General features: G+C 49.0%; 1 protein-coding gene across 1 annotated transcript in view; it reads right to left on the bottom strand.

Moving 5' to 3' along the window:
- zfyve9a (zinc finger, FYVE domain containing 9a) overlaps positions 1-27,930 on the bottom strand; it is a 36,270-nt gene extending 8,340 nt beyond the window's left edge. The window contains 14 exon segments of the mRNA XM_079751455.1: positions 228-332; positions 810-892; positions 4,575-4,799; positions 7,297-7,452; positions 8,268-8,390; positions 10,123-10,267; positions 13,298-13,458; positions 13,916-14,137; positions 15,713-15,812; positions 17,454-17,940; positions 17,942-18,938; positions 21,114-21,227; positions 21,974-22,128; positions 27,797-27,930. Of these exon segments, the coding sequence (XP_079607581.1) occupies positions 228-332; positions 810-892; positions 4,575-4,799; positions 7,297-7,452; positions 8,268-8,390; positions 10,123-10,267; positions 13,298-13,458; positions 13,916-14,137; positions 15,713-15,812; positions 17,454-17,940; positions 17,942-18,938; positions 21,114-21,183 (2,874 nt within the window). The 5' untranslated portion in view covers positions 21,184-21,227; positions 21,974-22,128; positions 27,797-27,930.

The following is a 27,930-nucleotide window of genomic DNA, read 5'->3' as shown; positions in this document are numbered from 1 at the left end:
CGAAATTTCAATGTTCTCAGATACAAAGTGTTTTTTAGGAGAGACATGCTGAATAAACACGTTTTCAACCTAAAAAATAATCGTTTGAATATTCGTGATTTCACTATTGACCAAAATAATCGGGATTATGATTTTTTCCCGTAATCGAGCGGCCCTACAGTCAGTTGGGGAGGTCGAGGGGCGTGGAGTGCACAGTGGGAGGGCAGAGGGACGGAGGGGGTCCCTACCTCATTATAGCGGTTGCTGGGGATTTTGATGCAAGTCTTCTTCACCTCCATGTCCACCACCAGCCCTTTCACCACGGGCAGCGTGTACTGGTAGTTACGGAAGTCCTAGGGACGGAGACAGAGAGAAAGGACTCAGGAGACTGCTTTCTCCGGAGGACATACAGCCGCCATGCTCACCTTACGTTTCATGCCATACTCAATGTGCAATTTTCAGACGTCCAAATTTAATGTTTCCGTTGAATGTGCAGTGTTACAGCATTCGGACAACTGCATTTTACTTTATTATGTGTTTCATGTTTTTCTGTATTTGCTTAATTCATTGCATGCTTTAGATTCTGCGTTGATATTATTTCTATCTTGAGCAGAGCGACTCTTACGGGCAGAATTTCCGTCGGGATTAACAAAGCACTCAACTGAATTAACCTTACGATCATAAAGATGACTGATGACTGCAGACAGTAGGTACAAAAAACTAAGTTGTACCAAGGGTGTCTTCTCAACGCATTAAACGTTATCTTGTTAACGCCTTTGGTCATGGAAGATACCGACTACTGTAGAGTGGTCTGTAAGCCAAGAACTTACTGCTAAAAGATTCATGATGGTGTGGCCGGTCTCTCCAAACAAGGGTTTCCTGTATCGCACGCTGAACAGCGGGCACGGATAGACTGGAAGAAAAGACACAATAACGTCAGGGCAATTAGGCTGCAAGCATGACTGTCCTGTTGCCGACGCTGTTTTTTTTGTGTCATTTAGCGTCTGCTGAATGACAAAAAGGCCTTGAGGCAGGCTATGGCCGTTTGGGATGGAACACAGTTCAGCAGGGAGTTGAACACCCTACGGCAAGCCTGGTCCTTCCCCAAATGGAAACGGATGTTAGTTGATTTGTGTACTTTTCTTTTTTATCTGTGTTTATTTTTTTTCAAATTTAATGATTAAATGGAACTTCCCTCAATGCATGTCTCCTTTTTATTTAACCATGTATTCTCCCTTTTTCAGTTCATCATTTAAATGTGCCATTAAATGAAACAGGGACATCAACACCCCCCCCCCCAACACACACACACACACACACAAATGCCAAATAACGTAAAGGCTTTTCTCTACTTCAGAGGAGAGCTTCTAATCCATGAGCAGGGAAAGATGTCAGCGTTGCACCAGCAACCAAAGCTTCTTAGATTAGCCTATTTGGAAGCCTTATCTCCGCAGACAGCCGGGAAATTACATCTTACTCCACAAGTTCATTCATTACACAATAAATAGGCTATAGTGGCATCCACCTCACAGGATCGACTCATAAACACTTAAAACTGGAGCGCCCGGGCCTTCAAGGATATTGACACAGGTGAATGTGTGTTAAGGTTCACATTCTGCAGCCCACACAGATCTAAGTGGCTTTTGTTAATGTATTCCGTCACGGTAATACGGCCGGCTAGGCATGGGGCTTAGTCCGGGCCAGCAGTCACCGCACCAGGCAGCAACGTCTCGCTTTCAGGGGGATTTGGTTGGAGCAAAATGAAAAAAAAATCCCTTTTCAGGCTTAAAGCCTAATGAGTGGAGCGTGGTGGGCTGGCAGATACAAGAGTGTGCAGTGCACACTGTTCACACTGCATGCACACACACACACACACACACACCACATACGCGCGCACACGCACACACACACCACATGCACCCACACACACACACCACATGCACCCACACACGCGCGCACACGCACCCACACACCACATGCACCCACACACACACACCACATGCACCCACACACACACACCACATGCACCCACACACGCGCACACACACGCGCGCACACGCACACACACACCACATGCACCCACACACACACACCACATGCACCCACACACGCACGAACACGCACACAGGCACACACCAGGAGGGTTCTTCAGGCTGACAATCGACTTAGAGGGCTGAGATTTCTAAATGACCTCATGTGTTAATATTTTACTGTGTTATGGCTGAGAATAATGGAGGTGAAATCCTAGCCGGGCCTCTCCCTCACATCCATTAGTAATGGGTCGGATTTGGGTTTTTTCGCTGTCCAAGGGATGGGGTGCAAGTGCAGTGATGGATTTTTGTTGGACTTTCTCTACAGTGGTGGGACTTGGCAAGCAGGATTTACAAGCTATCGTCTATATCCTCTCATATAGAAGAGGTCTACCCTCTATATCCTCTAATATAGAGGAGGTATACCCCTATATCCTCTCATATAGAGGAGGTCTACCACCTATATCCTCTCATACACAGGTTTAACATCTCTATCCTCTCATATAGAGGTCTACCATCTCTATCCTCTCATATAGAGGTCTACCATCTCTATCCTCTCATATAGAGGAGGTTTACCAACTATATCCTCTCATATAGAGGTCTACCATCTCTATCCTCTCATATAGAGGTCTACCATCTCTATCCTCTCATATAGAGGAGGTTTACCAACTATATCCTCTCATATAGAGGTCTACCATCTCTATCCTCTCATATAGAGGAGGTTTACCAACTATATCCTCTCATATAGAGGTCTACCATCTCTATCCTCTCATATAGAGGAGGTTTACCAACTATATCCTCTCATATAGAGGTCTACCATCTCTATCCTCTCATATAGAGGAGGTTTACCAACTATATCCTCTCATATAGAGGTCTACCATCTCTATCCTCTCATATAGAGGAGGTTTACCAACTATATCCTCTCATATAGAGGTCTACCATCTCTATCCTCTCATATAGAGGAGGTTTACCAACTATATCCTCTCATATAGAGGTCTACCATCTCTATCCTCTCATATAGAGGAGGTTTACCAACTATATCCTCTCATACACAGGTTTAACATCTATATCCTCTAATATAGAGGAGGTTTACCAACTATATCCTCTCATATAGAGGTCTACCATCTCTATCCTCTCATATAGAGGAGGTTTACCAACTATATCCTCTCATATAGAGGTCTACCATCTCTATCCTCTCATATAGAGGAGGTTTACCAACTATATCCTCTCATATAGAGGTCTACCATCTCTATCCTCTCATATAGAGGAGGTTTACCAACTATATCCTCTCATATAGAGGTCTACCACCTCTATCCTCTCATATAGAGGAGGTTTACCAACTATATCCTCTCATATAGAGATCTACCATCTCTATCCTCTCATATAGAGGAGGTTTACCACCTATATCCTCTCATACACAGGTTTAACATCTATATCCTCTAATATAGAGGAGGTTTACCAACTATATCCTCTCATATAGAGGTCTACCATCTCTATCCTCTCATATAGAGGAGGTTTACCAACTATATCCTCTCATATAGAGGTCTACCATCTCTATCCTCTCATATAGAGGAGGTTTACCAACTATATCCTCTCATATAGAGGTCTACCATCTCTATCCTCTCATATAGAGGAGGTTTACCAACTATATCCTCTCATATAGAGGTCTACCAGCTCTATCCTCTCATATAGAGGAGGTTTACCAACTATATCCTCTCATATAGAGGTCTACCATCTCTATCCTCTCATATAGAGGAGGTTTACCAACTATATCCTCTCATATAGAGGTCTACCATCTCTATCCTCTCATATAGAGGAGGTTTACCAACTATATCCTCTCATATAGAGGTCTACCATCTCTATCCTCTCATATAGAGGAGGTTTACCAACTATATCCTCTCATATAGAGGTCTACCATCTCTATCCTCTCATATAGAGGAGGTTTACCAACTATATCCTCTCATATAGAGGTCTACCATCTCTATCCTCTCATATAGAGGAGGTTTACCAACTATATCCTCTCATATAGAGGTCTACCATCTCTATCCTCTCATATAGAGGAGGTTTACCAACTATATCCTCTCATATAGAGGTCTACCATCTCTATCCTCTCATATAGAGGAGGTTTACCAACTATATCCTCTCATATAGAGGTCTACCATCTCTATCCTCTCATATAGAGGAGGTTTACCAACTATATCCTCTCATATAGAGGTCTACCATCTCTATCCTCTCATATAGAGGAGGTTTACCAACTATATCCTCTCATATAGAGGTCTACCATCTCTATCCTCTCATATAGAGGAGGTTTACCAACTATATCCTCTCATATAGAGGTCTACCATCTCTATCCTCTCATATAGAGGAGGTTTACCAACTATATCCTCTCATATAGAGGTCTACCATCTCTATCCTCTCATATAGAGGAGGTTTACCAACTATATCCTCTCATATAGAGGTCTACCATCTCTATCCTCTCATATAGAGGAGGTCGGAGATCGGTATGTGTAAAAATGATAATAATACACCCGACAGCCCCCACCTCCCCCCATCGCCACCACTCACATCGGTACTCCGCCCCCAGGCGCAGCAGAAGTCGGATGGGGAACACCTTGGCCCAGGGCGTCTCCCACTTCTGGATGAGGATGCCGAAGAGATAGGGCGGGTTGGGCAACAGCAGCTCCTGCAGGGACTGGAAAGAGGGGCTGACGTACAGGAAGCCGCCGTGCTCCCGGCTGCCCAGGAAGCTCTGGGTGAAGAACGAGTGGCTCAGATGGGCCAGGACGTTACCTGGGGAGAGAGAGAGGCGGGGGGGACTGATGAGACGCAGTGTGGATTGATTTGTATGAGTGCGACTTTTTTGTTTAGGACTTTTGAATGGGAACCATTACAATTGTTTTTCCGGTTTAAAGCTGCACTATGTGTTTGAACATCCGCTGCCTCGTGTGGCCTGAGTTGTCGCTACGGTTATAGCTGTACCAATTTTCAGATTATATTATTATGCAGAGTATTTTTCACATGGTCTGGGGGCGGGCAAAGGTTGACCAGAATAACACTTTCTTATAGGGAAGATCTTCTTGATTGACTGACGGATGGGCACATTTCTTGGGAAACTTTCTAGCTCAGATATTTTAAGTACAGTAAAAAAGTTCCATAGTTCAGCTTGAACTTGTTTCATATGAGTTCACGACACACAAAACAGCCGTCCACCTTGAACAACGGTTGGTTAGTCGTTTAGTTTGTTGTGTGCGTGTTTTGGTTGGCAGGAGAAATGCAACATACATCCAAAACAAGTCCTATATAAATGTCAAACACGAATGAACCAGCAGGATTGGGAAGAGGATACAAGAAAGAGGACTCTGAAACAACAAAGACTACCTCTTTAGATCATTACGATATCGAGGAAGAGGCAGCCAGGAAACTAAAACCAAAGATGAAGTGAAAAGTGGAGCGATAGTGGTGAAATAAACCGTGCGGCTAGCGCTAAGCATGGAGTGAAAGCAACGAGGCTCTTCAATTCCCAGGATTAGTCTTGTCTGCGAGGACTTGATACAGACCAAAAAAGGAGCTCTTTAACCACAGTGAATGACTGGCTCACTGCCGCCGCTGGCTGGAGACTGCGACCCACTTCATGTTACCTTCCCCAGCGTCATGTTACCAATTATCTGTGGGAGAGATCACAGCTCCCCGGTGAAGCCCCCTGATAGTGGATGCAGAAGCTATCGGCTAGCACTTAGTACAGCCGCACACCAGCGGCCGACAAGGGCTTCAGCTGGAGACGACAACCGAGGGAAGAAATGGTTCCTTGCACAGCCGTGAGTTCGCTAGCTGTCAAAGTCACTGGATGTTAGCGTCTCGGTCTGAGGGGGCAGAAGACAGCTCAACGGCGTCCTACGTAGCGTCATGCGCCGAAGTCTGGCAGGGGCGGGGCAAGCGGTAGCCATGACCGTCTGTCGGAAAGGCTTGTGAGGAGGAGTGTAGTTCCTGTACTGGCCCGTAGGGGGGTTGCATGTAGTTCCTCTAACGGCCTCTAGTTCCTCTTATGGCCTGCAGTTCCTCTAACGGCCTGTAGGTCCACTAATGGCCTGTAGTTCCTCTAGCCGCCTGTAGTTCCACTAACGGCCTCTAGTTCCACTGACGGCCTTTAGTTCCTCTAATGGCCTGTAGTTCCTCTAATGGCCTGTAGTTCCGCTAATGGCCTGTAGTTCCACTGACGGCCTGTAGTTCCACTGACGGCCTGTAGTTCCTCTAATGGCCTGTAGTTCCTCTAACGGCCTCTAGTTCCTCTTATGGCCTGCAGTTCCTCTAACGGCCTGTAGATCCACTAATGGCCTGTAGTTCCTCTAGCCGCCTGTAGTTCCACTAACGGTATCTAGTTCCACTGACGGCCTGTAGTTCCTCTAATGGCCTGTAGTTCCACTGACGGCCTGTAGTTCCTCTAATGGCCTATAGTTCCGCTAATGGCCTGTAGTTCCTCTAATGGCCTGTAGTTCCACCGACGGCCTGTAGTTCCTCTAATGGCCTGTAGTTCCACTGACGGTCTGTAGTTCCTCTAATGGCCTGTAGTTTCACTGACGGCCTGTAGTTCCTCTAATGGCCTGTAGTTCCACTGACGGCCTGTAGTTCCTGTAAGGGCCTGTAGTTCCTCTAATGGCCTGTAGTTCCACTGACGGCCTGTAGTTCCTCTAAGGGCCTGTAGTTCCACTGATGGCCTGTAGTTCCTCTTATGGCCTGTAGTTCCTCTAATGGCCTGTAGTTCCTCTAATGGCCTGTAGTTCCACTGACGGCCTGTGGTTCCTCTAAGGGCCTGTAGTTCCTCTAATGGCCTGTAGTTCCACTGACGGCCTGTAGTTCCTCTAAGGGCCTGTAGTTCCACAATCGGCCTGTAGGGGGTTTGCGTGGTAGATGCTGTTGGAAAGACCCTCCGCCATTCTAAGGCAGCGGGAACATACGGTATCACCGTCTCCAGTATAAGGACGGATTACCTACTGAAGTATGAGGAGGGGAACACTTAGGGAGCTCGTGATGGGGTACTGCGAGGATTTTATAGATATGCCATATATATATATAAATATTTTCTTTTAATATTAAATTGATGGATAAATAAATAGATAAATAAATAAATAGATACATCTTGAGTCAGCCTGATAACGCAAGTTGTTGTGGGAGCTAAGGTCGCGATACGCCGATGAATTCACATCCCCCCCCCCACCTCTCATACTAAAGGGGGTTCTAGGACCTCCAGAAGGCCACCGGGCACCAGGAGGGCTGGGGGGGGGGTACCCACCAGTCAGGGCCTCCTGGTAGAGGAGCACGAAGTGGGTGAAGATGTCCCTGGGGATGGCCTTCTCGTCGGGCAGGCACTGCAGCAGGATCACCACCTCCGCCTGGCCCACCGCATGCATGCCCTTAGTGGTCATGTACCAGCACTTCCTGTTCACATCTGGGCCAATGGGAGGGCAGGAGGGAAGGGAGAAGGGAGAAACGGTTCATTCAGAGCCTGAATATAAGATGGGGCCGTTTTCAGAATAAGACGATTGTTCGTGAAGCCATGAATTACAATTTCAATAGTCAGGCTAATGGTTATGTTATCACCGCCAGGAAGAAACTATCTAGAGATTACAGCCGAGAGAAAGCACTGCAATACGTCCAAAAAGCCATCTTTAGTACCATTGGTTCATTGCTTACTATCAAAAGAAAACGCTAAACACACGCAACAAATCAAAATACGAAGACAGCCACAGGATCTAAGTGGCAACGGGGCAACGACTGATAGCTGCTTGACAAATCATACCCCAGACCCCCTGCAACCATCATCTATGAAACAGAATGCTTCGTACGGATACAAATCAAGTCATAGCAATTGTAAAAAACAATAAATAATAACAATAATAATTAATGAAAAATAAAATAATAAGAAAAAGATAAGATCCTGAGGGACCTATGGAAGAAAAACATAGATGCACACCTTACACCTTTTCGGTCAGTACTTTTAAGCAATGTCAATGTATGAATTAAGATGACAACTTATTATTACTATTATTATTTTTTTAAACTTATGGCAAGTATGCAATGTTGTGTTCGAATTGTGATCGAAATAAATAACTAAACTAAACTGTATTGGTACGGCCCTCAATCCCAGTCCCAGTGTGTAGGAGCTCCGCAGACCCAAAGTGGACCCCCGAGGCGCGGGGGTCGATGTTGTAATACACAGCTGTGTTAGACTCCCCCCCCGCTCTGCTAGCCGGCGGTACTCACAGTTGACCAGCTTGACCATGGCCAGGAGGTTGGCGTTGAGGACGAACACCAGCGGGTCCGGACCGCCCTCCTCCAGCTGCTGCAGCAGCAGCATCTCCGAGGGCCGCTCCTCCACCGCGTAGTCTGGGGGGGGGGGAGTCAGGGCACCAGGAGGTGGGTGGAGGTCAGCCGGGATGGGGGGGGGGGGGGGGGGGGGGGGGGGAGTCAGGGCACCAGGAGGTGGGTGGAGGTCAGCCGGGATGGGGGGGGGGGGGGGGGGGGGGGCAGAGGTCGGTTCATTAGCAGAGCCCAAGAGGGAACCAAGAGGGAGGTGGTGGTGGTGATGATGATGATGATGATGATGATGATGGTGGAGGTGGTAGTGATGATGATGATGACGATGGTGATGATGATGATGATGATGATGGTGGAGGTGGTAGTGAGGATGATGGTGATGATGATGATGATGGTGGAGGTGGTAGTGATGATGATGACGATGATGATGATGGTGATGATGATGATGATGATGATGGTGGAGGTGGTAGTGATGATGATGATGATGACGATGGTGATGATGATGATGGTGGAGGTGGTAGTGACGATGATGATGATGACGATGAGGATGATGGTGATGATGATGATGATGGTGGAGGTGGTAGTGAGGATGATGGTGATGATGATGATGATGATGATGATGGTGGAGGTGGTAGTGATGATGATGATGATGATGTTGATGATGATGACGATGATGGTGGAGGTGGTAGTGATGATGATGATGATGATGTTGATGATGATGACGATGATGGTGATGATGGTGGAGGTGGTAGTGATGATGATGATGATGATGATGGTGATGGTGATGGTGGAGGTGGTAGAGGTGGTAGTGATGAAGGTTGTGGTGGTGGAGGTGGTAGTGATGATGATGATGATGGTGATGATGATGATGATGATGATGACGACGATGGTGATGGTGGAGGTGGTGGTGGTGGTGACGGAGAGGGCAGGAGCGATGCCGATGGAGATGTCAGGGGTTGAACATCGAGGGAGACAGTTGAAGTCCGAGGGAGACGAGAGGGGAAGGGCGTGGGAGGGAGGGGGGTAGTGGGAGGAGATGAAAGGTTAGCTACCAGGACTCGTTTCACACAACAACCGACGACACTTTGGGGTCAGACGCTCCCCAAAGTCACGTGAAAACATAAATGCAAACCCCCCCCCCCCCCCCCCCCCTTTCAAATCGGAAGCGATGGCGGTGAGCCAGTGATCATAGAGGGAGAACAACACAAGAGACAATGAGAAGGGAGGAGGAGGAGAGGAGGAGAGAAGGAGGAGGAGGGGGAGGGGGAGGGGGAGGAGAAGGAGCAGGAGGAGGAGGAAGAGGAGGAGGGGGAGGGGGAGGAGGAGGGGGAGGAGGAGGAAGAGCAGGAGGAGGAGGGGGAGGGGGAGGAGGAGGAGGAAGAGCAGGAGGAGGAGGAGAGGAGGAGAGAAGGAGGAGGAGGGGGAGGGGGAGGGGGAGGAGAAGGAGCAGGAGGAGGAGGAAGAGGAGGAGGGGGAGGGGGAGGAGGAGGGGGAGGAGGAGGAAGAGCAGGAGGAGGAGGGGGAGGGGGAGGAGGAGGAGGAAGAGCAGGAGGAGGAGGAGGAGGAGGAGGAGGAGGAGGAGGAGGAGGAGGAGGAGGGGGAGGGGGAGGAAGAGCAAGAGGAAGAGGAGGAGGAGGAGGGGAGGAGGAGGAGGGGGAGGGGGGGAGGAGGAGAAGGAGGGGGAGGAGGAGGAGGAGGAGGGGGAGGGGGAGGTGGAGGAGGAGGGGGAGGGGGAGGTGGAGGAAGAGGAGGAGGAGGAGGAGGAGGAGGCAGCTGTGTGGCAAGGGATGAAGGCAAGCACCTGTGACGTGGCCTCCCGTACCTCCTTTGACTCCCGTGGAGATCAGGATGGGAGGCAGGCCGTCCTCGGGGATCAGGCTCAGGGAGCTGCCCACGGGGCTCCCCATCGCCAGGGCCCCGCCCCCGGGCCCCGGGCCCCTGGACGCCTGAGGAGGAGGAGGAGGAGGAGGAGAACAGGAATCAGAGGGCTATCTACCACAGGGATTAAAGGTTGTGTCAGCGATGTCGGGTGACGTCTCCTCTGTCGGTGTTTGAAGCGAGGGCCCAAACAACCAGAGCCAGCTCGCCCCTCCCTTCCGTGTTTCGTGCATCCAGTAAAAACGATCACGAACGCAGCGCAAAACCCCATAACACCCCCCCCCCCCCTTGTCGGTGATTGGTTGGAATACTATTTATTTTGGTTTCGAGTGGTTGGTAGTAGGGATGGGTCAGAATATTCCATTATTCGTTCCCGAGGGTCAAAGTCGATTTTTAACATTTGGAGGGTTAACATTTTTTCCCAATTCAAATAAACAAGAATTAACAGACGGAACTGATGTTGGACAGGTGGCCAAGGGCATTATCCCACTTATACCACGGTCACTTGCCATAGAAAATAAATGAAGACCATTCATTTATAGGGGGATTATTTGTTTATCAACACGGCGGATGTGCGCGCAGAATTATCGCCATAAGAACATTTGTTTGACCGGTTGCCATGGTAATCTCCGTGCGGTTAATTTGCAGTTGCGGAAATAATGTAACTTACTGTTACATTAAACTGTAATCAGACAACGCGTTATATGCTATAGACCCTATATATCTGTGGTATAAAGGCTGGGACGAATTTCAAATTATAGATACGTACTCTTTATGTTGAAAGTAGACCGTCGAAATTCAGCCTTTATACCACAGATACTGTAGGGACTATAGCATATAACCGCGTTTTCGGATTACAGTTTAATGCTTTTTTCACAATTTACCAGCTCTCGTTTTGAGGGCTGAACAGACAATTTGAGTGGAACTACTTAGCAGGTAGTTGTTGTTTTGCGTTTAAGATATTAAGTGATTTCTTGCCGATGATCCATGGCTGCCTTTGTGAATGTGTGATGAGTTATTCACATCCCTAGTTGGTAGTAGCATTTGTTTTTGTGTACGATCTCGGAGCACAGGCTGCCTACAGAGACGTGTTTTTTGGACGGCCTGCTTATGTGGCGGGGCAGCCAGTGGACCGTGAGGAAAGATCAGATGAATGTGACCATTTATGTTTCGGCATAGAATCGCTGATACAACCTTTAATATACACAACGTGTCACACACGAGAAAATGAAGAGGTTAATAAAAGTGTGCACGGCCCACACTGTGATAAAAAGGCTGACGCGTTGATTTTAAACCTGGACGCGACTCATTTCCTCAGGTGTATTCTTGCAAGCCGGTCAGTCCTCAAGGTCGAGCCTTTTCTTGGCGGATGCACAGAAGAACACACAGTCAGGCAGGGCAGTGACACTCCACAACCTCCACGACCACAAGTCACCGGCCACCACCCATACAGGGAACCATATTCTACGAAGTTTAAAACAATATCTTTTACAGATACATTTATAAGAAGATAAGATACCAGTCCCTCCAGAGAAATGCGGCATTTTTTTGTGATTGTTGCGGCCAAAAATCCTTGATTATGCGGCACGTTTTCTTAAAAAATGCGATGAAATATGCGGCATATTTATGCAATTTTATGCGATGAAATTGCGGGAACTTGCAAAAATTGCGGGAACGGGCGCAATTACGTCACTTCATAACGTTCCCATGGCAACAGGGGAAATGGCTGCTCTTGTGTGAAGTAAACACAACATTTTTCAACTTTCTGCTAAGCTATATGTGACTTTTTTGCAACGAAAATGCAGGGATTATGAAATCATGCAAGCCCCGCATATTTTGCGCGGAAATCAGCAATTTATGCGGTGAAAGTGAGGCATATTTGAAAAAATGCGGCCCCCGCATGAATATGCGGACTTTGGCTGATCATGCGTTGAATTATGCGATCGCATAATCGCGTTTTTCTGGAGGGACTGAGATACATGCAATAACGCTTATTCCAGGGGGATAATATAACCGACAAAACAAACCAAATCCAAAAAGATATCCAAAATCCAAATCCCTCGCCTAGGACAGAACCAAGGCGCTATCTCTGTGCAGCCGGCCCCAGCACGGCGCCGGCTGGGGCCGTGCTGGGGCCGTGCTGGGGCCGTGCTGGGGCCGTGCTGGGGCCGTGCTGGGGCCGTGCTGGGGCCGTGCTGGGGCCGTGCTGGGGCCGTGCTGGGGCCGTGCTGGGGCCGTGCTGGGGCCGTGCTGGGGCCGTGCTGGGGCCCGGGCAGCGGGTGGCACGGAGCGCCTTAAACCCTCCACTGTACGGGGCGACGGGAGACAGCGCCCCGCCCTCTGCCACCAAGACAGGGACTCTGTGGGCGGCTCACTAATTAAACCGGAGCAGAGAGGGGTCGGGGGGGGGGGGCAGACAGCTTCTCAGCACGCCGAGGATCTCTCTCTCTCTCTCTCTCTCTCTCTCTCTCTCTCTCTCTCTCTCTCTCTCTCTCTCTCTCTCTCTCTCTCTCTCTCTCTCTCTCTCTCTCTCTCTCCAATATTACAGTAGAAACTTTGCACCGACTTCACCCGAGTCAACAGCCGTCTATTGACTATGAACTCACATGCATGCACACACTAATGCATGATAATATCGGAACCAAAAGTGGGCCTTTTGTAAAAAAAAAGCCCCAACCGCAATTTCAGAATCAATACAATTAATCCATGCAACTTTTGGCTCCCAGACTGCAGTTCATAAAAAAACACATCAAACAACCCAATGTGTAGTTCTGTCATCTGTTCCAAGGCCCACTTTTCTTCACTAGTAGCTTATCAGAAACTATGAATTTATAAAATTTTCCCCCTGTAAAAGACTTACAGCAGTCCTTTATCCTGCTTTAAGCCAGGATATTTTCTGGTCACCGTGTGCTTCTGTAGCACTCGCCTTGACCCAGAAAGCAGCTACAGCCAAACAAAAGGCTTCATTGTAACAAAAAACAGCCAGAAGTGGCTGGGAGGGGGGGGATCTATGAAGTATGAACCTGTCACGGCTGAAGCATTCAAAGGACTGGAACGCGCCGCGGAGGTAGGGAGGGGGTCTGGGTGGGCGGCCTTACCTCCGAGGCGTCCGAGGTTTTGGTAGAGAACAGGGAGCCGGCCATGGATCGAGACGCAGGGTCTGGAACTGGGTTGGGGGTCTTGGCCGACTCTGAGGCGTCCCCGTTGGGTAGGAGTCCGTCGGCGAACCACACCCTCCTCTGCTCCCGCGTCAGCAGCCCTGGGGGGGGGGGGGGGGGGGGGGGGGAGACGCGCACACACTTAAAAAAGAAACAAATCACAATTGCATTTTTTTTTTTTTATCGCACGCTAGAAAACTCCAAACGGACAAAGCGACCAAAACAGGGAGAAAACGCAAAGGGGGAGGGGGGGGTGTGTTCCAAACCTGCAATCACTGCTTCCGATAAGTACAAAAGAAGTAGTTCCATCTTTAGAAAAAAAAATAAAAAAATACTTTGCAGGGGACAAGCAGGCACGCCACCACGATCTGTGACATCACTAAAGAGCGGAAAGCAGTTCGGGGTGGGGGGATGGGGGGGGAACCAAACAGGGCAAGCCTGGCCAGGGTACAGATCCAGCAGATTATAATAAGAAAAAAAAAAAGAGCAATTATAGCTCTGCAGAGCCGAGGGTGTAGCGGATGGTGGGGTTTAGGGGTTTAGGGGTTTAGGTCGTACCCTCGGAGCAGGCCGGCTTCAGGACTCCCACGGGCACCATGACGGTGGGCGGGGGGGAGCCCAGTGCCCCAGAGGCCTGGGCCTGCTGTAGGGGGGGAACGGTGGAGCAGTACTCGGCCGGGTTGTTGGGGTTGGGCTGGGTGTGGCTGCCGCCGCCGCCGCCGCCGCCGCCGCCATAACCGCTAACGCCGCTAGCCGCCGCCACGCACCTCCACACTTCGGCTGGGAGGAAAGGTGGGGGCTACATGTTACCGAGGGGTCCCAGGACCGGGCGCGAGGGGGGTGGGGGTCAGAGACTGGACGTCTTTACCGCGTGGTCGTTTGTCAAGCTGGCTAGGAGTGACCTGCTAATTGGAAAACTGTGAGCTTTGGTTTGCGGTCATTTCTTCTTTTTTGATGAATCATACCAAAACAGAAAGAGAAAAAGAAAACACTTGAAGGCAGTCTTGCCGGAGATGCATTCTATTGTTGTCCAGGAAGCTCGTAACGTCAGGTTGCAGAGAAGCCCCGGGATATTAGACAGATTTTGTCCATATCGTTACCTTAGCCATCACACTCCTCCCTAAAACAAAAACAATCTAACAAGCACGCTGTTCAAAGCTCTGGTGAGGGAGAGAGTAAGCAGGGTTAGCACTGCCTTTGAGGAACACAACTGATCTCTGCGGTTTCATCGTGGACGTCTGCAGTACGAGTTTTATTATTATCATCCTGGCTCGGTCTCGACGGTCTGTGATGCATTTTCTCTTTTCATTCAAGAACATGACAGGATGATTATTCCCAAACAATTAAGATGCTTGTTGCTTTTTTCCTTGGAGAGGCCTTACAGAATGGGAGGGGGCTCCGATTAAAACCAGTCCCTGGCTTTGAATCTGTGAGTCTAATGGTTTGTTTGACGTCAGGAACACACTCAAACGGTAGAGAATACAATACGTGTACTGTACTCACCACTAGGGCTGGGCGATTAATCGAATTTTGATCGTGATTTTGATTTTAGCGTCAACCGATCACAAAACTAATATAATTGGAAAAAAAGAAACATATCTTTTTCATCAAAGAGCACCTATTATGCTTTTTCAACTTTTATGACCTATAAACGTTGTTGTAATGATTTATAGACAGGTTTAACCATACTAAAGTGTCGAATAATGACATAAATGCATTTAGACGTGTTCCCTTCTGACCGTCTGGGGCGGCTGTGCAGAGCGCTAAACAGTAGGGACGCCGGTCGCCATTCACAATTTCCGGGATTTATCTACGTAGAACAATCCGGATTTTCCATGTATGGTAATGCTGCAACATGCTCTTCCGGAAGGTAACCAATCACAACGGAGTGGGGTTGGCAGGAGGGGGGCGAGGGGGCGGAGAAGGACGAAGCTGAGTGCTGACGGAGAACGCTGAAAGCGCCCGGATGAGAGGAAGAGTTTCCCGAAAATCGACATCGTTTTTTGTGCTATAATTCGTGTCAGGTTGCTCTATAGGAGTCATTAATAAGAAATTAAGACCAGAAAAGTAGTATAATAGGAGAACTTTAAATGTTTTATAGAAAGTGCAGAACAGCTGTGTACATATCTGTACATTATTTTAGATTTGAACATTTTCTTTTTGACCGTTTTGGGTATTTTTTTAAAGGCGAAATTTCAAAGTTCTCAGTTACAAAGTGTTTTTTGGGAGAGACATGCTGAATAAATACATGATGTTTTCAAACTCAAAAATAAGTCCTTTGAATTACTGTGATTTCAAGATTGACCAAAATAATCGTGATTATGATTTTTCCCATAATCGAGCGTCCCTACTCACCACTCATGAGAGCCGAATGGCAGGTGACACAAACCCGGGCCTCCTTCATGTCCATGTATATCAGCCTCCCCTTCAGACTGCAGCAGGCCGCACAGAACACCTGACACACACACACACACACAGCGTAACATTAGATAACGTAAGTATAATAGAGTCTTTTGCTTCCGCAAAAGACTCAAAACTCACCTGTTCAGAGTTCACCTCGACTCTGCATAGAAACCAATGCACAGCCACCATTGACTGTTGTACGTCCTGGCACTTGCACATTGCACTTATTCAAGGTACTCAATTGTGTAGCATCTACAGTAGCTGCTATCATTGCTTTACACGGGGAATGGGTTAGCCTAGCGATTGTAATACTTGCACTTGGTTCTATGAATGTCTTTACTGCACTGACAGCGATATATTGTTTCACTTCTTATGACAAATGTACTTATTGTAACAAATGCACTTATTGTAAGTCAGCTTTGGATAAAAGCGTCTGCTAAATGCCCTAAATGTAAATGTAAATGTAAAATTAAACCAGCACTAAGTGATAAAGAAATTGTTGCTCGCTCTCTCTGACACACACACACACGTTTAGAGGTCATGACCTCGTGCATTTCTTTCCTGAGCCTTTGTTTACAGACGTGTGTGCATCCTATGTGTGTCTTATGTCAACAAACAGGTGGCTCAGGTGTAAGTGGTGAGCACGTGATCCAGGTCGTACGGTGTAATCCCTGTGTGTTTGCGTCATTCCCTGAGTATTATTACACAGGCAGCTCCGGTCAGCCTCGGGTGGCAGGCTGTGTGTGTAAGTGTTGGAGAGAGGCTGAAGTACAGCTCAATTCAGGTGGTATGCCAGCGGCGGTCTCTCTACTGACAGGCGCCCCCCGGCATGTCCATACCCAGCATTAGCACTGGCCTCAGGTATACCAGCTAGGTCCACCCGGAAATCATTTGATGTCGTTTTAAGACGGACAAACCACAGGGACAGCAGTGTTGAAACCACATAAAAAAAAAAAGGGTATCACATTTTTTTTCTCTCCAAATGATGAATATTTTGTAAAAGGTGATGCCGTTTTCCATAGTCATCACCATGGGAGTCAGCTGTGCCAATCACAAATGCCTATTGCTATCCACAGTGTTTGGCCAGGGGGGGTGCTGTTTCAGCAGTTTGTCCATTCCCTGGCGTGTTGTGCGTTTTTTGTTTATCGTTCGACGAGATGAGGCTTTGAACTGGAAGAGCTATTGTGCTCAGTCCTGAAGAATGAAAAAACATGTACGGCCTAAATTCAAGGTGAACTTGAGAAAAAAAAAAAAAATGCTCTATGACATAATGTAATGAAATGATCATAATTCCTTACAATCCCATGAGGTTCATGTTACAAGTTAATTTAATTAAGTACAGCCTTAGAAAGCACCGGAAGGCTCTATTGCTATGCCCGGACAACCTTAACGCCTGACTGGACTATTAAATTTGTCGCAGCGTGATCAAGGTCAATGCGCTGTTGTTGTTTAACGAGCAGTGACCCGTGCGCTGATATCAGCACACCACTGCAACCCTGTTCGAGCCATCCTGCGCTCGCATCGATTGCTTTTTGGAATCCTTGATTACGCCTGCTTTGATTGCTCACCCCCCCCACCCCCCCCCCCTTTGTAAAAATCGGCTCGAATTAACGCGTCTGCTTAATGAACGGATGAATGCTAATTGAATCCTGTTATCTGGGATCCGGGTTTAGCGTTCCTCTCCGGCACTGACCTTGCCGCAGGCTCTGCAGTGGTGCCGGCGCTTGGTGAAGGTGAACTTGGCGTCGCACTTCATGCACACGGGGGCCTGGGAGTCCGGCACCCACACGGGGGCAACCTCCCCCAGCGGGGCGGCCGGCCTCCTGGACAGCGCCCCCTGCTGGCCCGCCTGGACGTCGTTGTCGGGGCTCCGGGCGGAGGTGGGGAAGCCGGAGCAGTCTCCGTTGACCGCCGCCGCCGCCGCCGCCGCCGCCGCCGCCGCGTCCTGGTCCGACTCGGCGCTCGACGCCGTGTCGGGGGCGGGGCCCGGCACGCGGCCCCCCTGGGTGTCCAGGTTTTTGTTCTTGCCGGTGGGGGAGGGGCCCAGTGTGTTGTGCACCAGCGCCGGGGCGTCGGCCCGCGGGATCTGGAGCTTGAGGCTGACGGGCTGCTTGGGCCGGGCGCCGCCGTACGGCACGCTGACCGGCTGCAGCCGGCTGTTGTTGAGCTTGAGCGGGGGGGGGGGGCGCGCCCTCGGCGCTCTCCTGCTTGCTCTCCTCGATCTCCTTCTCCTCCGTCACAGAGTCCTCCTTGGAGGGGACGGGGCTAGGAGTGAGGCCCCTCCTCTCCTCTTCCTCCTCCTCCTCTTCCTCGTACCGCCCGCCCCGCCCTTTCCCCTCCGGCACCACCCCGTTGCCGAGGCCCGGTGGGACGGATAGGCGGTCACCGTGACGACGGCTCATCATCATCTCCGCCTCCTGCGCTGGATGAACAGAGCACCCATCCAGTGCAACCTCCTCCTCCTCCTCCTCCTCCTTCTCCTCCTCCTCCTCCTCCTCACCACCGCCCCGAGTCCCGACCGCTCCTCTGTTCTGGACGTTGCCCCCCTCGTGGTCCTGCTCCGTGCTGGACGGCCCCCCCTCTGGTCCTTCCGGAGCGTTCCTCACGGCGTTCCCCTTGGGATCCCGCCCGTCGGACGCCTCCGACGCCGACGCCGCCAGCGACGCGTCCGGCCGCCGATCCCCCGCTGGCGTCGGGCGCCGCTCCGGCTCGTCCTCGAAGGTGAACCGGGTGTAGGCGAGGGGGGACCCTCCCCCGGTCCGAGGGGCGTGGCGGCGGCCGCCCTCGCCGTCGAGCCCGTTGAGCTCAGGGCCGGCGCCGTCCCCCGAGCCGTGGCCGTTCCCCGCGGCGGCGGCGGCTCGGTCGGGGGAGCATGGCCGCTCCTCGACGCCCACCAGCTTCCCGATGTTGGGCTGGGGGAGGGGGGGGCTGTGGACGTCCTGGGCCCGCTCCGTGCCCCAGGGCGGAGCCCCGGCGGCGAGGAGGAGCTTGGGCTCGCCGCCGCCCCCTCGGGAGCAGGTGGGGGTGGTGTCGGGGGGCGGAGTCTTGAAGGGCAGGGGGCTCTCCAGGGGGCTCAGGTCAGCGTGGGCCAGCGCAGGGTTCAGTGAGAGCAGGTGGGCTGGTGGCGCCAGGATCTGGGTCCACTTGGAGTCGGAGAGAGTGGGGGTGTCCGTCTCATCTGGGGAGCGGGGGAGAGTAGTGAGGGACACGGGTTAGACACACGAACGCAAAACCTGCAGCAACTAGACTGGGTTCTGGGTTCTGGGTTCTGGGTTCTGGGTTCTGCCGGCAATTTGAATTCAGGGTCTGGAGAGGAGCAATAGATTTCTTTCTGCTTCCGATACGTTTTTGCGGGAGCCAATCACCAAGCTGGCTTTTCCCCCTGACGCGCCATTGGCTGGTTTAACACAATGACGACAGGGAAGCGACGGCAAGCAGCCAATTGCGTACAGAGACATTCGAGCTAGGCCCGTTGATCACACCTCTCGTGCTGAAGAAAACGACGGCAGCCTCCCCAGACCAACGTGCCATCGGCAACCACGCCTTTAACAGAGTCTGAGTAAAATGATACCGACGGATCCAGAAGCTCGCCAAGAGGAGCTGAATGATGAGGGAGGTTTATTCATGGGTGAATAACAATGCTCTGGCAATATTTTTCATCTTCCTCTACCCATCGACTGCACAAGGGGAAACAAAATATCTGAAAAGCAATGATGACCATGCAGGAGGCGGTATTCATTGTTCATGTTACTCAGCCACAACCAAGAAAAAATGTTTAATAAGGCCAGCACTAGGAAATTGTCCTTCAACAACAGACTTGGTAGAACAGAAAGGAGCATATTCTCAGTCGTTACAATAGGGGAAATAAACAGCATTTGGTAGGAGAGGTGCTTTTTCCCTGAGTATGATGTACCCCCCTGGACGGCTGAACCAGCGGAGCATGGCAGGAACCAGGCGGTAAATGGAGAAACGAGGTGGGTATGGGCTGGGAAATTGAGCATCAGGATGGGCTGAGAGATCCTCAGAAAGTGGGGCAATCTGCTACAAAACCACCAACACCCCCCCAACCCCCGGAGAGCTCCAGTCATCAGTCAACCTGACACATGAATAGTGTGGAATGCAGGCGGAAATTCCAGTAATGTTCACTTCCATTTCCCTCTCGCTCACACACACACACACACACACTCCTACACAGACTAATCGAGGGGACATGACCACTGTTTCAAAAGTATCAACAGCACTCAACGAAAGACACACACACACACACACACACACCTCCCTTCATTGGAATTCATGCTGCGCAGTTACCAGTTTGGAATGTGCTACATGGATGCAGACACACGCACACCAGTGAACACACACACACACACACACACACACACACACTTCAATAGAAACAGGTTTTCACAACACTTACAGCCTCTTTGCTAGCCCTGTCATCACATTAGATTCAACAACAAACACAGCAGCCGTGTGTAGCCCAGAGAGCCAAGTAGTGTTGTAGCACCACGTAAGAAGAACCACCGCAAACTAACTCAATGTTGACTTTATAATCATTTCCATAAATAAGCCCTCCGGAACCCTTACAAAAGGGTGCCATTATAATATCTCCCTCTGTGGTGAGCAATAGCCTAGATCTGGGGGGGAAATAAATAGAAAAAACTAGACAAGAAGAAGGCACTTTACAGTCTCGGCTGTGCGTTGGGCTAATTGCGTAGTCTGCCGCCGGGGCCCATGGGAAACGTTCCAATCTAATTAATCCAACTCCCATGGTGCCCACCCTCATTTGCCACCTGCACGTATTTCAAGGCAAACGCGTCGGGCGGAAGAAAGGCAGACGGCCGCGATCCTGCGATCCCGCCCGCCCGCACACATCGCCGCTCCCCGCCTCCACTTGCGACATGGCGAAATAAAAAAAATAAAACGACATCTGAACGGTAATCCCTCCTCCCCCTGCGAGTTGAGCCCATCCCCCTGGTCGGTTGGCGTTGATCGGGCAAAAGAATCTGTCCAGGCTGTTGTCTCTGCAGCATCTTCTTGAGACGTCCCCCTCCGAATCAACACAGCTTAACAGTATAAGTGTTCCATTTTCAGATTTGCTTCTGCTTCCCCTGCGACTCCCGTTGACCAAACGTGTGGATGTTAACCAACGCATACTAATACCTCACCTTCCCTAGTCTGGCAAGTATCCCTGCTCTACCACAGTAGGATCCAAAAGTAATAGGAATGCTCAAAACATCTGAGAGTCACCAGGGAGAAGGACGGACACAAGGGCAGGACCAGGATATCTGTGATACACAAATGCGATGGCGATAAATGTCGATCGCCAGGGACGACTCTGCAGCAAGCTCACCTTCGTTCTGCTCAAACTCGTCCAGCACCTTGTCCAGGTTGAAGCCCTCGGCCTGGAAGTAATTCTCCATGTGTCAGGGCGCTCCACGCTGGTGCCACCGCCACTGGGCTGAACCTGGAGGACAGAACCCCCACAGTGGGGGGGTTCAGCATCAACAGCCTCAGGGCACTGGTCACAGAGTGGAACGTGCGGAGCGTGTCGATATACAGGGTTCAACGACATTTTTCAGAAGGCCCTGAGACAATTCTTACTGGCCCTCGCCCCAAATTGGAAGTATTAGCGATTTAACATAGAAACCAAAGCCACTTTTGTTACTTGATATGTTTAATCGTTTATTTTAACAGAAACCAAAACCCTCAAACATGGCAAACTCCCCTGCTGAGAGCCCTCTCTCTCTGTACAACAAGCTATCTGGGTGAATGCTGCAACCAGCGGACCCTCAATGCTTACAGAGATGATATAATGCATTTAATTCCCCATACATTTATAGCACGCACTCCCTTCTCTCCGACAACATTAGAAGATCTCTTAGCTTTGGCTGGTTTGGGAAAGTTTTATTGCCCCAGCGTGACTTCACTAGCCTTAAGCCATCGGGCCTCACCTTTAAGGTCCTCCACCCCTTTAATCACAGCTCAAACAGCTTCACAGGCCACATTTTACGACAGCCTCCTAGCCCTAGCCCTCCCAAAGAGCAAGGAAAACCCTCCCTCCGTATTAAGGAAGAACCCTTGAGAAGGAACACGGAGGGAGTGCCATGATGGACAGACATAATGGTAGAACGATGTCTGCCCCCACATAAATCCATAACCAATAACAAACACAGACATATTTCTGAAGCACCTCCTGTTGATGGGTCTCACCTGCGTTGAGGTCCTCCAGAGCAATCGCAGGTGGTGGAGCTGTTTCTTTCAGCAGGCTGTTTACTGGTCTTTCTCTCTCTCTCTCTCTCTCTCTCTCTCTCTCTCCCTCTCCCGCGTTCACTTCATCCAGTCTGGCAAGCGCCTAGCGCCCACACCTGCGATAACGAGGGGGAAACATCGCTGTAAACAGAGCTCAACAACACGCAACAAGATGCGACTAAACTCCTCCGGCATTGGATTTACTAGTGTTACGAGCAACGAGAAGGTGGCTCTACAGGTCACGCCGTGTTTGGCTGAGCGTAAACCCCGTAAACCTCGAGCTTAGGATGTGCCTTCATATGGTAACATGCACGACTTTTTTGGAGAATTTCTGCCCGTCTCGATACATCGGTGTGTAACTCGGTAGCTGTTATGACCGCATTCATGACATTGGTATCATTGGTTATGTTACTCCTTGTTCTTTATGTGGGGCGATGTTCTATTAAATACATGATTTACACTAAATCATTAATATAAACATTAAATATAAGCCCCCCTGTGGTTGCTGGTATTGGCCCAATGATTTCCTTGCTCAAACATCTCGACAAAACCGAGGACCAAAGCATCCACTACTTCCAGCAGCTGTACAGTTGAAACAAACCTGGGATTCGTACTGTGTCTGACACCTTAAAGCCTTTCTCCATCCACACGTCCTAACACCAAGTTAGGACGTGATGCTAAGGATCACAGATGGAGAGATGGAAAATACGGACCTGCTCCGTGCTGATGCAGGACAGGGGACGAGTGATTGTGTGTGTGCGTGTGCGTGTATGTGTGTGTTACATGAGTGTGCGAGTGTGAGGCATGGTGAGGTTCAGGTGAGCGTTGGCCCAGCTACAGGAAGCCATCAGCCTTGTCCCCAGAGTTCATCTCATAAGGTCCCACAGGGACCTGGGACGAGATGCAGGGGGTCGGGCCCCCTCAGGAGACCCAACCCTGCGCAGTGTGTGTACGACCGGGCGGAAAAGGAGCTGACTCAACACATTTTCTGCTGAGCTTAAAGACGGGGAGCTCCGGAGCGCACGGTCAGCACAACAAGGGGAAGACACAGGCGTTGCGCAAGCTAGGGGGCGTGGTGCGTTAGTTAGTGTGAACCGTGCTTACGGTGAAAACCGATTGGTTGAAACAAAACTGTAGGTAAACATACGATTACTAATCCCAGACCTAGACGCACAAGGTCAGTCACCAATATTGAAATATTTGTTTAGTAGTGTCCTCTAGGCCGGGACAGCGAGTCGTGATACTTTATTTGACAATCGACTGAAATATATGCCTCTCTGAAGCAATGAGCCGCAGATGTTGATAAATGACAACGTATTGGATTTCTCTCCTATCGATCAAATTGATCAAACGACCTCTGTGCTTATGCCCTACCCTTTGACCTTGCCAGGAAGTGACCTACACAGAGCTCACCGCGAATGAAGTCCAAGTAGGAATGGCCTTGTATTTGGTTTGTTTATCCATGCCAAACCGGCTGACTATGATGTCACCGAGAGCAAACACCAAAATAAACAGTCGGAACGTACACCGTGAGTTTGTCTAGTCCCCTTCAGACAACCACAAGCCGGCTGGGATCTAATCCAGCATTTCAATGCAGGCGAGGGGAAACCTGACATGCCGGTGAGGCAGAGAAGGAGCCTGGTATTACAGTGCACAGGCCGCACGGGCCAGGGTAAAGACATGCAGACGACCCACGCCCTTCAGAGTGACTAAAGACAACCGCTGAGGAACTTGGCAGATGCTCGTGTTATCATCGAAACACACGCCCCAAACACAACTCCCTTCACCTCGACGGACCTGTGGGACCCTCAACATTTCCTGAACGTCCAGACGAACGGCTCCACGAAACCACGTGAATCATCATGTACACATGGAAATCTACACCACAATCGGGTGGAGTGCTCCCGGCTCTACACACTGGTTCCACGATACACTAGCGCATAGGTTCCTATTGGTGGCGGATTGCAATACTTGCACACACAGGCTGTTTCTTATGACTAAAGCTGCAATGTGCATATAGCTGTGGTTACTTCCCAAATCATGAGACGCATTACAATTGCACTGTCAAAATAATTCGCAGTGGGATATTTCATCCAGATTATGCAGATCTGACACACACGCACACACTGACAGATGCCCGTCCCTGATTAAGATTTAATCACTCTGTAGGATGGCTGAATAATGCATCTTTAGTCAAAGTAAGTGGAGAGGTTGTATTTTTAGACATGCAAACATGGAGAGAGGCTCTACTCCAGCAGACGCGTGTGTTCACCAAGTCCAGAGAGGCCGAGATTTGAAGTGTGTGCGTGTTTCCGAATCCAGAACGGCAGAGATTCTGTGTGTGTGTGTGTGTGTGTGTGTGTGTGTGTGTGTGTGTGTGTGTGTGTGTGTGTGTGTGTGTGTGTGTGTGTGTGTAAAAATAACTTTACTTCATTTAAAAAACATTCACAGTAGCTGGGATTTACTTTTGGAGAAAACATTGAGATGATTTGTATTTTGGGTAACGTAGGACCAAAGCATAAATTGAGGGCAGTGCTGATCTGAGAGGTCAGGACGTTCCTGATATATGATTGCTTTTGTAAAACGTATACACAGCATTTAGAAAATCCTGTCTGGTGGACTGGCAAATTGCTTTAGGGCATTCCCTTCCACCTCGGTAACTAATTACATTATCAGGTGTGGTTGTATAATAAAAAATCCACCCCCTGCGTATAAAGCAAGCCCAGAATGCACCTATTTACCATTTTAAAAGAAAACAATCCCGCTTACGCTCTGAAAAACGAAACACATAAAACGGCAGCCTAAATCGGTTTGGTACAGAACTGGGGGTTAATCCTTCATGGGAAGGAAAGAAGGCGTTTTTCCTGTTATAAAACTGGATAACAGTAGCACTTCTGGGGAAAGGCAGGCCTTCTATTGAACCCAATATATGATCGATCCATGCAGATGTATACATCCACACATCGACCTTTGCTTGACAGACGTGCACACGTGTAGTGGCGTCCACTAGGGTGTCCCACGCCATGCTAACGACGGGCCCAAACATTGGGCTCCGGGTATGACAAATACGCCTGACTGGACAAACTGGAATGTCAATGCCATTAAATTAAACAGGCGAAGAGCATAGAACGAGCATTCAAGTCCAGCCAGGGTTCACCAGGTCCTCTTTTTTCTTTTTTAAACAGGGCCCTGTATCCGGTTATTGTTGTCGCCAGCCGGTCAGGCGCTGTCCAGCAAGTTTCGTTGCAGACCGCAAGAAGGGGACACAGCACACGACTACTTCCTCTGTTGACCAATGGGCCGACTTCTCTGTCTTAGCCCATACGATCGGCGTGACCGGCGAATGACGGCGCATTATGTAATCCTCCACGCCATGACTGGGAAATGCTTCAGGGAGTATGACTGGGAGTTGTCTCCCGTTCTCCAGCAAGAGGCTACACTGTGACACACACATGTGGATCTGTGCGTGTGTGTGTGTGTGTGTGTGTGTGTGTGTGTGTGCAAGTGTCAGACAGAGGAAGCAAGAAGTTATTTATAACTTACTGTTGGTTTAACACTTGTATTATACTTACGTTATTTCATGTTATGCTTATGTGGGGAATTCAAAAATAAAATAGAGATAACATTGAGGGAAGTATAAATAAAAACAAAGAAGTCTGAATGACACAGAGTTAAAGCCACAAGTGAGGCTCTTACCACGTAATAGCAGGTCGTACTTGCTCTAGAAATCTAAAAACGTATTCCATCTCTCCTGACAAGAAAGGGGGCTGAATCCGCCGAGATTTGAAGTTTAGGAAACGGTAAAGACAGAAGCAGTCTTCCTGTCAAGGCAAGTGCCTTTTAAGGCCTGCCCTTCTTAAGCGACTGCCAAGCCTGATTATGAGATACGAGGATGTTTTGATCTCCATTAAAACACCAGAAGAAAAAACAACACGAAAATGTCTCGAGACCGCCTGCCCTGGGTCCCTTCAGAGGAAGCAAGCTTAATGCGTTATGAAAGCCTTGAGTAACCTACATCTTTACAAGTCTGGGGCACTACCCGCTGTAGTAGATAGGCTATAAATAGTCACAGATAATAACAATACATGACAGGAAAAATAATCTAAGGGAAAACTATAAAGAAAACTTGAATGGGTCGGCCATTACAGTTTACTAATTTACAGTGGCGTGGAAAAGAGGTGCACCGTCTTATGCTAGGCTTTGATTTTATCAGCGCATAACAGAAAGTAGAGGAGCTCTCAACAAGTCCTGACATTACTTTATAACCACAGGTGACCCACAGCACATATTTTGCTGCTTGTCAGGTGAACTTCATCTGTTAATTATCCACTAGTATTTACTATTGCAAATAGTCTTAATTAATTAAAATACGTAATTGTTGCATTATGTTAACCTGGGAACACAAGAGTGACATAAAAAAGAATATTGGTGTGACAAAAAGAACATTGATAACTAAACTTAACAATGTAAACATGGGTTTGTATCTCATTATAGAAAAGCTGTTCCAATACTTAACTGAAGAAAACGACCAAAGATATCACACAAAAGATGTGACTACAAGTAGCTTGAATCTTCAACCCAGATGTTGCTAGAATAGTTCTGTCATCTTCAATTACTTCAGATTAGTAAACCTGACCAAACTCCCTGCTGGGCAACTGCCACTCATTAGTTAGATCGCTGTTAAAAAGGCTGATTGTTTTACTTAAATAAGTAGGCTACTGGCAATATAGGGAATTATATTTGAGACGACATTTAGGCAACGTTATTTGGCGTTTGTTTTTTTGTGTCAAGCCTGTAGTCTTTTTTTTTATCAACTTGATTTAACTTATGTATGTCAAAATGAATGGTATGGTTTATAACCACTGAAAAAATAAAAACAATGTATACAAGCCAGCACAAACGGAGCACAAAACAACTCCCTCAAAATAAACAGTCGACATGGATTCTGCATAATAACGGTTGTTAGGCCAACATAGAGGCCCATTGAAAATCCAATACAGTCAGTGTTAGAACCAACAAATGAAAACGTGTCATATTATTTCAAATGTCAGTATCAAAATAATAAGCACGGTCCAGTCATGTGCCAGGGCTTTGCTTGGACTTTAGTTTAGTTAGTGAGGTTCATGTTGTGCTAACTGAAAAGAGTATCAACACCACTCAAGGGGCCGCCAATAAGTGACCCCAACAGTTTAACCCCAAGATGTGGGATAACTCTTGTTAAAAGAGGGGAGCAATGTGGCCAGGCAGGTACAAACAGAGAGCGGGAACCCTTACAAACTATCACTTTGTCCGGAAAACACAATACAATACAATACAATACAATGCGTCTGTTAGCCACAGCGTTTCTACGGTGGGTCGTGCGCCGAGTAGCGGCAGCTCTTCGCTGCATTAACGGGTACACACCACGCCACACACCCGCTGGGGCTTTGTGGCTCTCTTATTTACTGGTCGGCGGTGTAAACTTGACCAAACTGCCCACTGTGCATAATTATCCCGCTAGAACAATAATAACAATGGCTATAAATGCTACTACCATTACATGCAGTTTTCCCAGAGCTCGTAAGCACGTTAACGTTATATGACCCCGGTAACATGTTGTCGATCTGCTGTTACGTTAAACACCGTCCTCTGGAAGTGCCCCACCGATCCAGGAACACACGTCCTTACGGGATTAGCGCGAATAAATTATGTATTGCAGAGAAGCAAGTGGGCTTCAGGCGTTGTAATAGTAGTGAAACGTGTAGTCTAGCCCCATATATCCCGATAAACAGATGCAGTACTTACTGGAGGAATCCTCATCTTTACGCACAGTGCCGCGGAAACCCTTCGCCACTATCCGTCATACCTAATCGCATTTGAAGGCTATTTCTGACTATCCTCCCGTAGATCACAACTGTCCAGACTCCCGACAGAGCAAG

The sequence above is a fragment of the Pollachius pollachius genome (genome assembly GCF_949987615.1).
Source record: "Pollachius pollachius genome assembly, chromosome: 14".
In the NCBI taxonomy this organism is placed as follows: domain Eukaryota; kingdom Metazoa; phylum Chordata; class Actinopteri; order Gadiformes; family Gadidae; genus Pollachius; species Pollachius pollachius.
The sequence above is the reverse complement of the archived record's forward strand: the minus strand, read 5'-3'. Positions and strand labels throughout refer to the sequence as shown.